Raw genomic sequence first — 15,318 nt, 5'->3', positions numbered from 1 at the left:
TTCTCCAATGCATGAAAGTGAAAAGTGAAAGTGAAGTCGCTCAGTCGTGCTCTTAGCAACCCCATGGACTGCAGCCCACCAGGCTCCTCCGTCCATAGGATTTTCCAGGCAAGAGTACTGGAGTGGGGGTGCCGTTGCCTTCTCCAAACAACACTATAGTTACTGCCAAAGGAGCACACAGAACACTTTCGCACTAATCTGTAGCTGCTGTTAACTAGCTCACTCAGCAGAGTCTCTACACAGACTTTCTCAAAAATGTAGAGCTGATGAGGAGTTGTAAAAAGGTAGAGAATCAGAATTTCAAGGGATAATAAGATCAAACTCAAAGTGAATAACCTGACAAATGTTTACCCTCATGAATGTTTTTTAGAACCTTAGTTTCTCTACCATTCTGTCTTTTTTTGCTTAACTCTGATTCTTACAACCTTCTTTCAAGGATATATAATGACGTAAGCATACTCTTCCAAGTTGAAAGTCATTAAAATAACAACTTTAAAACATGCTACATAAACTACACATAGGACAATTTTGAAATGAAACTAATTAACACTGCTTTTTAAATATATGGCCTTATTTTTTTCCCCAAAACTCAATGCATCTATTGCTCCCAGTAGAACAAAGTCTCCTATTCCTCTTACCTGAAACAACTTGTCAATTCACACAAAAGGAACTAACTTATACTCTATGACTGCAATTAAAAAAAAAACTGAAGTATGACTGCTGTACAATGTAATTTATAAGTATACAGTATAGTGAGTCACAATTTTTAAAGGCGCTATTCCATTTACAGTTATAAAATATTGGCTATATTCCCTGTGTTGCACAATAAATTCTTATAGCTTATTTTATACCTCTTAGTCCCCTACTCCATATTGCCACTTTCCTCATCCCTATCCCCACAGGTAACCACTAGTTTGTTCTCTCTATCTGTGAGTCTGTTTCTTTTTTTAATATATTCACTAGTTTGTTGTATTTTTAAGATTCCACATATAAGTGATATGTACTGCAATTTTTTAAATGTAAAGCGAATTCAGAACTATTCAATACTACTTAATAAATGTAGTTATTTCCTCTTTGGTGGAGTACTATCCAGAGAGAACTTAGAATTATAAATATGAAGCCAATTCCTATGGACTATCTACCAAAAACAAACAAAACTCCCCCCAACCCCCATCACCATACCCCGCCAAACCAAAACCAAACAAAAAAACCAACCCCCCCCAAACCGCTAAACCCTCAATGTCTAAGACCATTAAGTACCATTAAAATCCTTTTTAATAACAGTTCAACACATATTTAATAGGTTATTTAAAAAATAGCATGAAAAACTATATCCCACTTGTAAGTATCAAAGACTATCATCACATTCCAATGACAGAGCCCCTTCCTCTGGTCTTCACCTCTTCCTGCCTCTATTATTAATCCCTTCCTGAGTTCCTTAAATAGGACTTTAATCACGGCCACTTATAGGTCAAGAAATTTTTAAAAAGCCAAACCCATCACTGAACCTGTGAAGTTTTAGATCTGTATTTCTCAATACTCCCTTTATTTGTTAAAACAAAGTTTGTTAAAAACCCATACCTCCTGTTTATAAGAAGGAAAAAAACTTGGATGTTACCTGAAATGTCAAAATAAAATATACAGTGACTAGCACAAAATTTTTTAAACGGTTGTATTAGATATTTTCTCAAACTATACATGGTCCCCTGAAAACTTAAGCACTTTCCTGGAGTACAGTTCAGGCTCAGGTTTAGGTATAGTTGTTTATTCACTGGATCAAGGAGTTTAATAGAAGTCTAGAACAGTAATCTCCAAAATGTTTTGATCTGCAGATCTCCCTTATAAATAAGAAAATTCAATATAAGCACACACATTTATTTGCAAGTTTTAAGTATTATCTGTATCATAAAACAAATTAATTTTTAAAGAGTCAGGATGTATTAAAATACACTTGTAAATTTCTTAATATTTCATACCAACAAGAGTGATGTGCTTTAATATGGTTCATTAAGAAACCATTTAATATTTTATAACAGTGACTCAAAAATCTGATTCTAAGCCTGGACTTTCTGAAATGTGATCTGACATCTGCAACTGCTGAAAAAAGGAGTTCATGACATGTGGATATAGCAGTAAGTGCTTTGTGGCCAGGCTTACTAAATAAAACAATCATTTTTTTTTCACTTTCATCTATCAATTGCTTAAACTTTTGATGAGATTTACTAGTATATTTTCATCTCCCTGACTCTCGGTCAGTTATTACATGCTAATAGAAGCTTTTATATTTTAACAAGTAAGTTCAACACCTACTGAAACTCAAGAACACTTCTGAATAGTCTGGAAAACTCTTTCCAGAGTTTTAAAAGTATATACATTTGAATTTCTAGGTGACAAATTTATTCTGTTTTCAGTAAAAAAAAAGTATGGGAACATTTTCAAACTTCTATATTCAAAATATTATGTCCAAAGCACGATTTCCTTTCAAAATGCAGGTATTCTCATACATTGTTAAAATGTCACCTTCTCTCAGAAAGGATAGTTGAAAAGAATGTCTTTTTTTTTCAAAAATATGTTAGTTAACATATCCTTTATAGGTTATCTCTTGCTTGCCATCATTATAAAGATCAGCAACTCTGGAATACTTGTCTTATGTAAAAACAAACAAGTAACATCCTTATGTTTGTTCAGCAACTCAAATATTTGCTATATGATAACAACTGGATATCTTACACAAAAGATTTTTATTGTTGTTCCCATCACATTATAAAGTATTGTAAAGGCAGTATCAAAAACTTCAGTGCCAGCCACAATCCCTCTTGCTCACTCTATTCAGCCCATGTCGTCTTGCTATTCTTTGATATGTAAAGCATACTTTCACTTTTGGGCCTCTGGACTAGCTTTTATTGTTTGTATGGCTTAGCCTCCTTCACTGCTTTCTAGTTTTCTGCTCCTTGTGTTCCCTGACCACTCTACATAAAATAAAATACCCTTCCCTCCACATTATTCTCTGTCCCTTTCCCCTGCTTTAATTATCTTCCCAGCACTTATCCTCACCTGACATATTTTATTTTTTCATTGTCTCTCTTCGCTCAAATGTGATCTTCATGAGAATAGAGAAGTATTATTTGCTCACTGCTGTCTTTCACAGCACCTAGAACAGTGACTGGCACATAGCATGTGATCAATAAAAATTCGTTGAAGGAATGAAATGTAATAATTTAAGGTAACATAATCCATAAATCCTATGAAATGTTTTAACTGCACTGTATTAAAAATGCATCCAAAATTAATAAATGATAAGTGAGGATGATACTGTTAACTTCTATACATTTGTGTAACTCCCATTATTTTTGTGGCAATTTTTACATAATCTGTGAGATCTGACTTACATGTATACATAAGGGATAAGTTAGGGCACTGATGAATATGAAATATTAGTAAAGCTGTTTCTAATCCTCTGAGATGAAAAAAGATAAACAGAAATCTTAGTATCTTATTCTCACATCAAGAGAAATGTACCTTATATGTTTCAGAAATGCTGTTCTAGAATACTAATATTCTTCCATCAAGAAGGTTGAGGAAATCAGTTCTCTCCTTGTTTGATCACCTCTTCTGTTATAAACCATTCTCTAATGATTAATTGTAATCACTGTTCACCAGCTGAAATGACCACTGAAGTTTAATAGCTTCTTCATGGTTTAGGGCCTTTAAACTAAAAATACTGTTTGTGTTTATGTTTGTAGAATTCAGGTTTCTAATTATAAGCACAGCTCACACATTTCTACAAGTTAATGGTCATTATTATTATTCTTACCACAAAGTAAAGATTAAAATTAAGACTATAATCAATAATTAAACATCATTTATTAAAACCAATGTTTATAATGTTAGCAATTTTTTTGGTAATTTTTGTGTGTTCTTTATAGAAAGACCTCCTATTGTAAGTGAAAAAGAAAAAGTAAAGGTTAATAAGATCTGGAATCTAGGTCTCCTGACTACGAGGTCAGATTCTTTCCACTATTATCAAGAGGAAGATACGAACAGGCAATTAATAATGGCATACATCATAAGAATAAAAGTTAGGCAGCATTCAGTGAAATAAAAACTGAGACAAAAGATAGGAGACTACTGTTCAGTCAGTGTGGTTCTATAGAAATATCAAATTCTTCAGTCTTTACCTGGACTATACCATCTATTTAGTAACAACAAATTCCTTTTCAATATTACAACTTGATGATTTTACTTATATAAAAACATTTATTCTTCTTCCTCCTTCTACCCCTGCCCTAAATTCCAAGCAAATGAAAGCACAGAGATCAAATGAAGTAGAGGTGAGTTAACATCTATTATATCCTTTGATGACACTGCTGCTACTGCTGCTGTTGCTAAGTCACTTCAGTCGTGTCCGACTCCGTGTGACCCCACAGACGGCAGCCCATCAGGGTCCCCCATCCCTGGGATTCTCCAGGCAAGAACACTGGAGTGGGTTGCCATTTCCTTCTCCAATGCATGAAGTGAAAAGTGAAAGGGAAGTCGCTCAGTCATGTCCAACTCTTCGTGACACCATGGACTGTAGCCTACCAGGCTCCTCCGTCCATGGGATTTTCCAGGCAAGAGTACTGGAGTGGGGTGCCATTGATGACACTAATAGAAGACAAAAAGGGACTTCTCCCCTCTACAAGTATCAATCAATCTGGCTACTGTACTCAAGGGGAAAAGAAAGAAAACAGCTCTCACCCGCAAGATGACGACATGGATGGTGAAGAGGAAACAAAGCAGTGCCAATTATAAACGGCTGAAGAAAAACAGGCATTTACTTGGTCTGGACATATTTTTAATGGGAAGGACGTGGGAGATAGGGAAAAGGAAGCAGTCCAATAGAAAAAGGAGTTAAATTTGCTTAAGTTATTTCTGAGGATAAAATTGGGACCACTAGGTAATACTTTTAGAAAGATATTCTGGTTCACCTCAGCGAAGAATATTTTAGCAATTACCCCCGATTATAAACTGGTTACCTCTGGAGATTGCCTCCTTTCTCTCAAAGAGCTGAAGTAATGCCAGACTACCCTTTCGAGGATGGGAGAAGGATGTAAATAGGGAAACTAAGTAACAGATTAAGGGCTGGATAGATAACGAGTTTGGCCTAGACTTAGAAGATACCTAAGATTTTTATTCAAACCTTGAGTTCCATGTTTAGAGAGAAGGGACAAAGATATAAAGAATAATTTCTCACCTTCCTTTCTAAAAATAGGACCTAGGACTCACCTGAGTTCCGGAGAAAAGTCTTTTTAAGTCCTTACAGGAAGACTGTGAAGCAAAAAAATATGAAATGGGAGGCTGGGGTTATGGCCTACTTGAATGAACGTTCAAGTCTTTTTTTCTGTCCTTCCCCAATAAGCTCATTGCAAAGATGTATACTGTCCTAGGTTCCCTACAGTTAAGTAGACGTTTACATGCCTTTATTCCCCTTGGATCCAAATTAAAGGAACAATCTCTCCAAAGAATAAGATAACATGCATGGAAAAATCCCTGATTCTTAAGGTACACTTTCTGAAGGTATCATTTCGAAGTTATATATACTCTAACTTAAGACTCCTAAACATAGTTGTTTTTCTCTAAAATTCAAATAATACCTTAGGTAAGGTTATTAATTTTTGACAAGGGTTGTTTTTTCCAATTGCATGTTTAGAAAATAATTACAAAGTTATTATTTTGCATCTTATTTCCCTGAGGTACCCTTATAGTCTCTCCCAACATTTCCACTTTATCCCGTAAACTTTATGACTTTTCCCAATCAATTTTTTTTTTCCTCCAGTTTAAGAAACAGTTTTTTATTATGTCTGTTCTTGTGTATATATGTTCCTATACTTAAGGTGACTATACAGATGCAGCGCACTCCATAATTACTATACAACTCTACACTAGACATGTTCCTATTTTCATAATGAAAGGAAGAGAAATATGGCTATAAACGACAGTTATGAAAGTAGATGCAGAACTTTTTATACACATACCTGAACTGTCTGGACTTGTGGAGACTGAATAACTGATGGCTGGGCCGCCTGAATAACTCCATGGACTTGAACTGTCTGCCCATTGGGCAGCTGTACTAAAGTTACGGTGGGAGCAGATGATGTTGCGTGAGCTGCTGGCATAGATACCTATGGTGTTGAACATGGAAAAAAATTACCATCACAGATACCTCCTTGGGCATACTCATGTTTAATATGAAGCAACTTTTTAGCAGCAAAAGGATGACCCTTCTGCTAGGTTAAGTATTCCAGTGGTGTGAAAGGAACTAACATTAAACTTAATATTCTTTATGAAAAAACAAAACAAAACAAAAAACCAAACACTACAAATACTTCCCATGCCCCCCACTTTTAAACTCCTCCCAAATGACAAAAATAAAAAAACTGTTCTAATGTAATATCAAAATATGTAACAGACTTTTTTGAACACTAAATGCCACTTTATTTGTACAGTGCTTTAAAGTTTCCTATCTGCTTTCATATTCAATTTCTCATTTGCTCTTTGAAGAAATCAGAGTGAGTTAGAATAAGAGTTACCCCATATTCTCTCCCCACCGAGAGACAAACATTAAGTGCTCCAAGAGATTAAGCAACTTACCCAAGGTCAAGAGATAAGCTAGCTTTGAAGGAATGTAAAATTCTTCAGAATATCATGTGTTAAATTAAGCCATGTTCTAAAGTATAATTGTTCCCAAACTTGGGTGAAGCTTAGCTACTAAGTCTAAAACAAATATACATCTTACAGTATAAAGCATATTTTTCTCTTATAAACTTATTACAAGTATGCCTTTCATTCATGAGGAAGCACAAAGTGAAAATTTCTATCTCCTCCCAACACTGAACTGGTAACAGTTGATATTTTAAAGATTTATATTCCTCTTGAAAAGATAAGGGGGCAGAATTGAGAGAATTTGAGAAGCCAGTTTTCTCCTGAGGCACAAAGGCGGCAATCTTAATAAGTCAATACCCAGGTTAAAAGGGCTCTTAAGTCATACATATCTATCAGATTGCATAGAATTTACGGTTCCTGCACTTGAATGTGTTCGAGGGTAGCAATTTTATTTGTCCGTTTGGTAATAAATTTGGGAATTTAATGAAGCTCATGTGATCATACTCTTTCCTTGGATTGCAAGGAGATCCAACTAGTCAGTCCTAAAGGAAATCAGTCCTGAATATTCACTGGAAGGACTGATGCTGAAGCTGAAGCCCCAATACTCTGGCCTCCTGATGTGAGGAACTGATTCACTGGAAAAGACCCTGATGCTGGGAAAGACTGAAGGTAGGAGGAGAGGGGACAACAGAGGATGAGATGGTCGGATGGCATCATTGACTTGATGGACATGCCTTGAGCAAGTTCTGGGAGTTGGTGACGGACAGGGAGGCCTGGTGTGCTACAGTCCATGAGGTCAACTCAGTCCATGAGATTGACTCAGTCCATGACTCATTCAACTGAGTGACTGAACTCACCTTCTGGGGATATGTGTGCCAGAACAATGCTAGAATTGAAACTACAGAAATGAGAAAGACATAGGTTTTTGCCCTTATAGAAATTACTGAGGCATGTGTATGAAGGAATGGGGAAAGGCCACAAATAAATATAATTCAATGAAGTAATGAAGTCTGCAAAGAGAAAAATGGACACAATGAGGAGAGCGATCCAGCCCAAAGCAAGAGGAGGAGAGGCTACCAGGGAAGTATGTTAATTTGAAACAAAGCATATTAGTTAAAAAAAAAAAAAAAAAAAAGAATGAGTAAGGCATGTTCTTATGAGGTGCAGAGGGGAGGCACAGAACTTCACGCAGAGGACTGGCAAAAGCAGGGAGAAGAGCAATGCCTGTACATGGCAGAGGGGGATGACCAGCAGTTACTACCACTGGAACATGTAAGTGTGTTACTATAGGAGGGAGGAAGTGTGGAGAGATGAGTAACAGGCAGGGGCCAGATGGGCTAGTCATGAAATCTTATACAAGTTACACTAAACAATCTGCATTTTATCATGAGATAGGAAAAAACACTGAATGGCTTTTGAACTCCTGAATACCATAGTGAGGCTTGCATTTTAGATAGATCACTTTACTTTAGTGGTAGGGTAAAAGATACTTATTTCAGAAGAAGAAAAAAGTAGAGGTGAGACCAACTGAGAAAGTCTATATATAGTAGTAAAAGTGAAGGCCAGCAATTAGGCACTAGGTGTATTAGGGATGGAAATAATATAAGTGATTTAATGACAATTCAGGAGGCAGACCAGAAAGGGATTTAAGAATGACTGATGGAAGGAAGTGAGAGAGAAAGCAAAGACGACCCACATAGTTCACATGTGGGTGAAATGGGTAAACTATGCCAAACAGAGAACACAAGCAGCTTATGGGTGGCTGGGGTAGTGGTGGAAAACGATGGAACTGATATGACATCTGAATCTGCAGAGATGTTTACAAGGTAGTTAAATATTTGACTATAAAGCTTGGGGGGAAGATACCTACTAAAGGCAGAGGCTAACGTCATGAGCTTCCCCTCTGGACAGTGAGGAAGTCCTTCCTTATCAATCACTTTTTTTTCTGGCCACTATAAATCTTACTTAAGTTTTACTTGGTTCTCAAAATGTGATCCGCGGATTACCTCCACTAGAGTTACATAGGGTGCCTGTTTATAAATTAGTCACAACCTCTGATGGACCCAAGGACGTGTTCCCTGACACCAAGGCTGGAGAACCAAAACTGTAAATTATTCAGAATATCTCGTATCAATGGAAAGCTCTTCTAATATTTGAAGCAATTAGTATGTCCTCTTCTCTGAGTATTCTATAAGGTAAATATAACAAGCTAACTTAACAAATAATCCTCTTTCTATGCTAATCATTCCATATAATGGTTCCTCTCATTGTAAATTTAGAAAATTCAGATACACCAATTTAGAAAAAAATCACTTATATTCCTACCACTCAGAGCTAATCATTTAATATTTTTGCTGTAGATACATGTGTTTTTAAAGATGCATATATATATATACACTCAATTTTTATAGCACTATCACAGAATCTTTCAAATCCATTCCAATCTCTTCATACCATTAATAGTATTCTTTAATAGTTTTAATGACTGTCTAATGGTAAAAATTACATAATTTAATAAATTCCTTATTACTGTCTATTTAGGTTTTCAAATTTGCCTGTTACAAGAAAGTTAATTGACAACAATATTGCAGCAATCATCCTTTCACCCAACTCTTTACTTAAAACCCTCCATAAAAATTAACATTCTTATAGTCAAAACCAACATGTTTTTTCCACTTTAAAAGAAATACTTGTAAATTTCAAAAGTAAAATAAGACATTTCATTATTATTTAAGATTGATTTTCCTCCTTCACTAGTTAGGCTGAATTTGTTTTTTTACATTCAATGGTCAAATCACAATGGTCTTGACAATTTTATTATAAATCTCTAGTTTACTACTAGACAACAAAAATAGGTTATCAGAATTCTGAGAAATTATGTCAAAATGTATATGTTAAGGACTTGGATGAGCAAGTGGAAAAAAACCCCTCTGTAATTAAGTATTAAAAAGAACAACAAAACTTACAAAAGTGAACAGACACTACTTCTCAAACTCAAGTATCATGTCATTCCACTTATCAGTGACTATATGCTAATTGAACATATGCATATAATTTTGTTCCTTCCCAAATTTCCAATTAAGCTTCATGAAACTGATTTTGTTTTTACAGGCATCATCACACCAACAGAGAAGAATGGGAAAGGAAGTAACAGTAAAGAGTTTTGGAGGCTGGAAACAGGTGTGTGAATGGTAACGAACTTGGAAGACCTCAGACGGCCAGCTCATGAGGTGGAGGCAGGGACAGCTTGATTTGTGCCACAAGGTCCTTAAGAGGCTCAGAATCTAAGGCCCCCTAGAAGGCAGAGTGAAAGGAGGGGCTGAAGATAAGAAAGGCTGACTGAAGGCTCTTTGAAAACCAAGTAGATCCCCTCCTCACTCTCTGTGAATGGACACTCATCTCCCCTATAAGGACAGAAAAACGCTGGTTTATTTTCTGATAGAGGGTTTCTTGACTGCTTGACACCAGGCATTGCTGAGGTGAAGTGCTACACTCCAGTCTCCTTCCGCTGGCTGGCTCACAGGTCTTTACTTATATGCAGGAGATAGTCAAGCTTTTCTCTGGGGAACCTGAGCAACACACACCCAGTTAAGAAGAAAGACTCAGCATAATGACACTGGGATGCCACCCTACCATGAAGCTCACAACTCACAGACGTCAGGCCCCACACATATACACACAACGTCCAATGTAGGTTTTTGGTCACCTACTTTTAAATGTAGGCCAACAACCACAAGTTATCAAATATCTGAGGAAAGCTTCTAATATGAAAGATGGTGACCAAAAAGATAGAAGAGGAAAACTGTATACAGAAGAAAATCTACGTAGAGAAGAAAACTTAAAACTTAGTATTATAAAGGGAAAATACTGCCGGCACGAAACATTTGAAAAAAAAAAGTGAAAGTGTTAGTCACTCTGTCATGTCTGACTCTGCGATCCCATGGACTGTAGCCCACCAGGCTCCTCTGTCCATGGAATTCTCCAAGCAAGAATACGGAGTGGGTAGCCATTTCCTTCTCCTGGGTATCTTCCAGACCCAAGGATTGAACCCAATCTCCTGCACTGCAGGCAGATTCTTTACTGTCTGAGCCACCAGGGAAGCCTAAAACAAACAGGATACTATTAATATACAAAAGGATTGTTCAGAAACAAAAGGAAGTCTTGGAAACATGATAGGAGAAATAAACTCCGACAGATGGGGTGAAATGTGAAGTTGAAGAAATCTCTGAGGGCAGAGCAAAAAGACAGACTGAAAACAGGAGAGAAAATTAGAGAAACAGTCCTAGAGGTATTAACATCTGGATCACAAGAATCCAAGAGATAAAAGATAAAGAAGAGGGAGAGAAAAAATCATCAACGAAATAACTTAAGGAAATTGCCCAGAATTGAAGACCCGAGTTTCCACTTAAAAAAAAAAAAAGGGGGGGGCCCACTGAATACTACTGCACAATGGATGGTAACACTTCAAGGCCTTGATAATGAAATGGTGAAGCAAGGTGAACAGAGATTTTTACAAGATAACAAGAGATACAAAGAAATGGGTTTAGTCTTTTAAACAACAATACTAGAAATTGACTGTGCCTTAAAAATTTGAAAAACATTTTCTTTACCAAGAATTCTTTACCCAGTCAAACTTGATGAAGGAACCACTGGAAACAAAACTCCACAAGAGAAAGACAGTAGGAAGGCAACCTCCAGAATGACATGACACAGCAGACATGGAGGGCAACCAGACCAGAATGGTGTCCCGAGAGATAGGTACGTTGAGGATTGTCATCACCAAAATCCCTGCTGGTACTGTATCTTCTTTTTACCAGAGGGCTGAGTGCTTGGATGAGTCCCGATTCATATCTGTCCACATTTGCCTTGACATGTACTAAAGAGGCCCTGATGCTTTCACCTTTGTTCCTGCACCTGCTTCATCTTGAGTACGTTTACTTCATCCCTAAATATATTCTGCTTTGCCTTACTCCTTAGAGCTGGAGGTGGGCCCCGGTGATCTTAGGAGAAAACACAAAACATCCCACTGCTTCTGACTACCAGCAGAGCTAGTATTTGGCCCTAGTATTCCTGCTAGAGACCTAGTATTTGACCCGTATTTTAGCTCAGTGTGGTGACCATATGTGATTAGTCCTCCATTTCCCAAGATCCATTCTTGCTCATGACTCTCTATCTGGAGAGCTTTTAAACTCTCTGGGAAGCAGAAGCTCCACATCCCACTCTTCTTACCTAGCAGGTTATTTATTTGCTATTTGGTTTTTATATTAACCACTTTTCTCACTCATATATAACATAATGCCAATAAATGTTAATAAAACATTTGAGGAAAAATACATAAGAACAAAAAATAAAGATGAGAATATAATCTTAGAATGTTTAAGACAAAGACAAAATGAAAGAACTATGAATCATACTTCAAGAAATACAGGGACAAAAACTATCATCCTTGATATTTACTTGTGTGTCAATTATTTATTCTTTTTCATTTAAGCACATCTGAATTTAGCCTTTCAGATTGTGTCCCCATGCCCCCAAATAAATCTATATGATATGAAAAAAAAACCACCCAGTTATCATATTGTTTTGTTCCTTTAAGAGACCATCTACCCATCAGTTTAAATGTAATTATCCTGAATCATGTCACTACTACAAATAGTGTGTTAGTATCTAGCAATACATTTTTCTATGTTACTGAATACTGTCATTTCTAAAATTAGGCTGATACTAAATAAATAGGAATTTTGATATTCTAAGAATGTTACCACTCATTCTATGTATATCTCTAATAGAAACTAAGTTCTCTTGTATTTAAAACATATTCCTCTTAGAAGAGACAACTTGGAATCTCTCCATGTTTTTATACCTGGGCTAATGTGGCAATCTGTGGCTGGGCTTGAACTGTCATTTGCTGGCTTTCAGCTTCTGTTACAGCTGCATCTCCACTCTGCTGGTTCTCTGCTCCAGATTCCATGGTCATTTAGTTACCTACAATAATATGGAAGAGTGTTACAAGCACTACAGTGCTTTGTGCTTTTGTGGTTTTAAAGGCAATTTTCAAGTTATAAAAAGGTATATGTGGTGGTTAGGTTAGCAGGTGCACTCAGAAATCTAGTTAAGCTACAATGTAGTTGGATTCCTGTCAAGACTTGTCCAAATATGCTGAGCTGTAAAAGTTCTAGTTTTTTCAAAAAAGAAAAAAGCTTTTCCTTTCAATTCCCATTACTCCATCTGTTATGGAAGACAGGATTCCCCTCTTCCATGAATCTGTCCTAATAAGGAGAGGAAGGGCAGCAGCAAAGTTTTAATTTTTTCAAAATGTATCAATCAGGTAAGGAGGGAGGGCAGAGAGCAGACGTGAGCTGATGACAGGGTCTATGAGATACTGGCTTCAAGGCACCTCCTATAAAGGCATTCCCTCTATCATAGGGAAGAAACAGAAAAATTATAACCTACTTCCTCAGGAAACTGCTGGTGGTTAAGACAAAACAGCCCAAGTTTCAAGAGCTCAACCTGTGGCTCTTGACACAGAGTCAAATTAGAGACCTCAAGCATGGAAAAAGTTCTTTTGCGTTCTGACTCATTACCCTATATAATGTGCAACACTCCACACGTGCATGTATACACACAAACAATAAAACACTTAAAAATTTTAACTGGATTCTAGATAAATTAATCAAGGCTGATCCTTTTAGATACTGCTTTGCTAAGAGTTTAGTGTGTTTGTTACATGTGGCACTGGGTGACTGCAAAAGTGGAGGGCAATTCCCAGCAGCGGACACTACTTTAAGATTAGAGAAACTGATTATATATATAGCAGATATAACTGGGGGAGGAACTGTGTTTCAAGGAGTCACAACAAAAGGGATTATTTCTTACTTGTGTACTACTGTTATCACTCAGTTCCTAACGTATTACCTGTCAAAAATAAATTTAATAGTAAGGACTCCCTATGGCGATTTGATAAACAACACAAAAACTCCAATGCTTTTCCAGAATTTATTACATTTATTTTATAACTCTGAAATTGATAACCAAAATAGTAATTAATCCTTATGTGATTATTACATTCCATCAAAATGTATCACATACTAACATTCTGCCACCATTCACAGGAGTCTATAATATGTTTTTTACACGTGACAGTTAAAAATGAAAATATCTCTGTGGAAATGAATAATTTAGAAATAAAGAAGCCACAAAACAAATGACAAAGGAAAAGATCAACAGACTTGACTACATAATTATTTAAAATATTAACAAGACAAAAGCCACCAAGACAAGTACACAAGGAAAAATATCTCATACATACAGTCAACACAATAACATCTAGAATACAGAGACACTACTACTCAGTAAGAAACTCTTATTATTGACTAGTTTACAAAGACAGAATTTTTTTTGGAATAGTAAAAAACTAGAAACAAGTATCCATCATTAGGAGGACCATTAAAAAATTAAAGCAATGAAAACCAATGAAGTCTAACTACAATGGAATGACAAATAAAGCTTTCCAAGACAGTGAAATGGCAACTTATAGAACTTATTATAATGTAGAACCCTATTTACATTAAAAAAAACATGTAAAACAAATTATTATAAAGGTATATGCATGGAAAAGGTGTAGAAATTTTAACTGAACCATAATAAGTGCTGGTTCTGAAAAGAGAAGATTTGGTAGAATTGTAAATGATGATTTGCACCTTTTATTTATTTCAGTACTTTTACTTTTTTTCTGTGAGCATGGATTCAGGATTATGTGTTCAATTAAAGACATTTTAATACCAGAAATGATGGGTAACATTTTGAAAATATGAATCAAAAGCTTTATTTCATGAGAGCTTTATTTCATGAGAGCCATGATTTTGAGATATCCACTGATAAAAAGTTTTTAATCTGATACTTATAATATGAAATTAGTATTTGTTCAAAATTTACCTAAACTATTTACCCCAATTTCCAAAGAGTAAAAATAACTATTTTCTTAAAAGAATTGTAAAATAACTTTACTACCCCCTGTGATAATTCATTGAGTTGTACACTTAAAATCAATGCTCTTTTAAACTAAAAAATTTCACACAGACTTAAAGCAACATCAAAAAATAGTTTGTGAATACTAAATACGGTCCATACTGTTGCTCTGGAAGAAAACATGAAAGCAAAAAAAAAATCTAATCTTAATAAAGTAAGTAAATGATCAATCTGAGGACAGCACAGAGTCAAGCTAAATAACAGCAGAAGCCCACAAACTTTTCTCTATCTTCTGCCCCACATCATCAACTTAATGAGAACAAAGATAAACACAAATTTACCATCATAATACCTTTTCGTAGAGAGAGAATACACAACCATTTTGTAAAGACTTTAGTTCTAGCCACATTTTGTTTTTTAAATTTTCTGGCTGCACCACGCCACATGTGGAATCTTTCCCACCAAGGATTACACACACACCCTACCCACCCCCAGCATTGGAAACATGGAGTCTTAACCACTGGACTACCAGGGAAGTCCGCCACATTTTTTTTTAACCTATGCTGTCATCCAAATAGTTTCACCCTATCATCTGATTAAAAGTAACTCAAAGTGCAGATCATACTTCTTTTGTTTACTTTTCAATGTTAGAGCCACTTAATTTTCTTTTAACATTTAAGGTGTGTGCTTGCTAAATTACTTCAGTCG

General features: G+C 36.0%; 1 protein-coding gene across 1 annotated transcript in view; it reads right to left on the bottom strand.

Moving 5' to 3' along the window:
* The window catches only part of CREB1 (cAMP responsive element binding protein 1), a 49,802-nt gene that overhangs the window by 18,544 nt on the left and 15,940 nt on the right, over positions 1-15,318 (bottom strand). The window contains exons 2-4 of the mRNA XM_068968650.1: positions 12,506-12,627; positions 6,015-6,161; positions 5,266-5,307 (exon numbers count right to left, since the gene is read on the bottom strand). Of these exons, the coding sequence (XP_068824751.1) occupies positions 5,266-5,307; positions 6,015-6,161; positions 12,506-12,619 (303 nt within the window). The 5' untranslated portion in view covers positions 12,620-12,627. The remainder of the gene's footprint in view (positions 1-5,265; positions 5,308-6,014; positions 6,162-12,505; positions 12,628-15,318) is intronic.

This window comes from Capricornis sumatraensis, chromosome 3 (genome assembly GCF_032405125.1).
Source record: "Capricornis sumatraensis isolate serow.1 chromosome 3, serow.2, whole genome shotgun sequence".
In the NCBI taxonomy this organism is placed as follows: domain Eukaryota; kingdom Metazoa; phylum Chordata; class Mammalia; order Artiodactyla; family Bovidae; genus Capricornis; species Capricornis sumatraensis.
The sequence above is the reverse complement of the archived record's forward strand: the minus strand, read 5'-3'. Positions and strand labels throughout refer to the sequence as shown.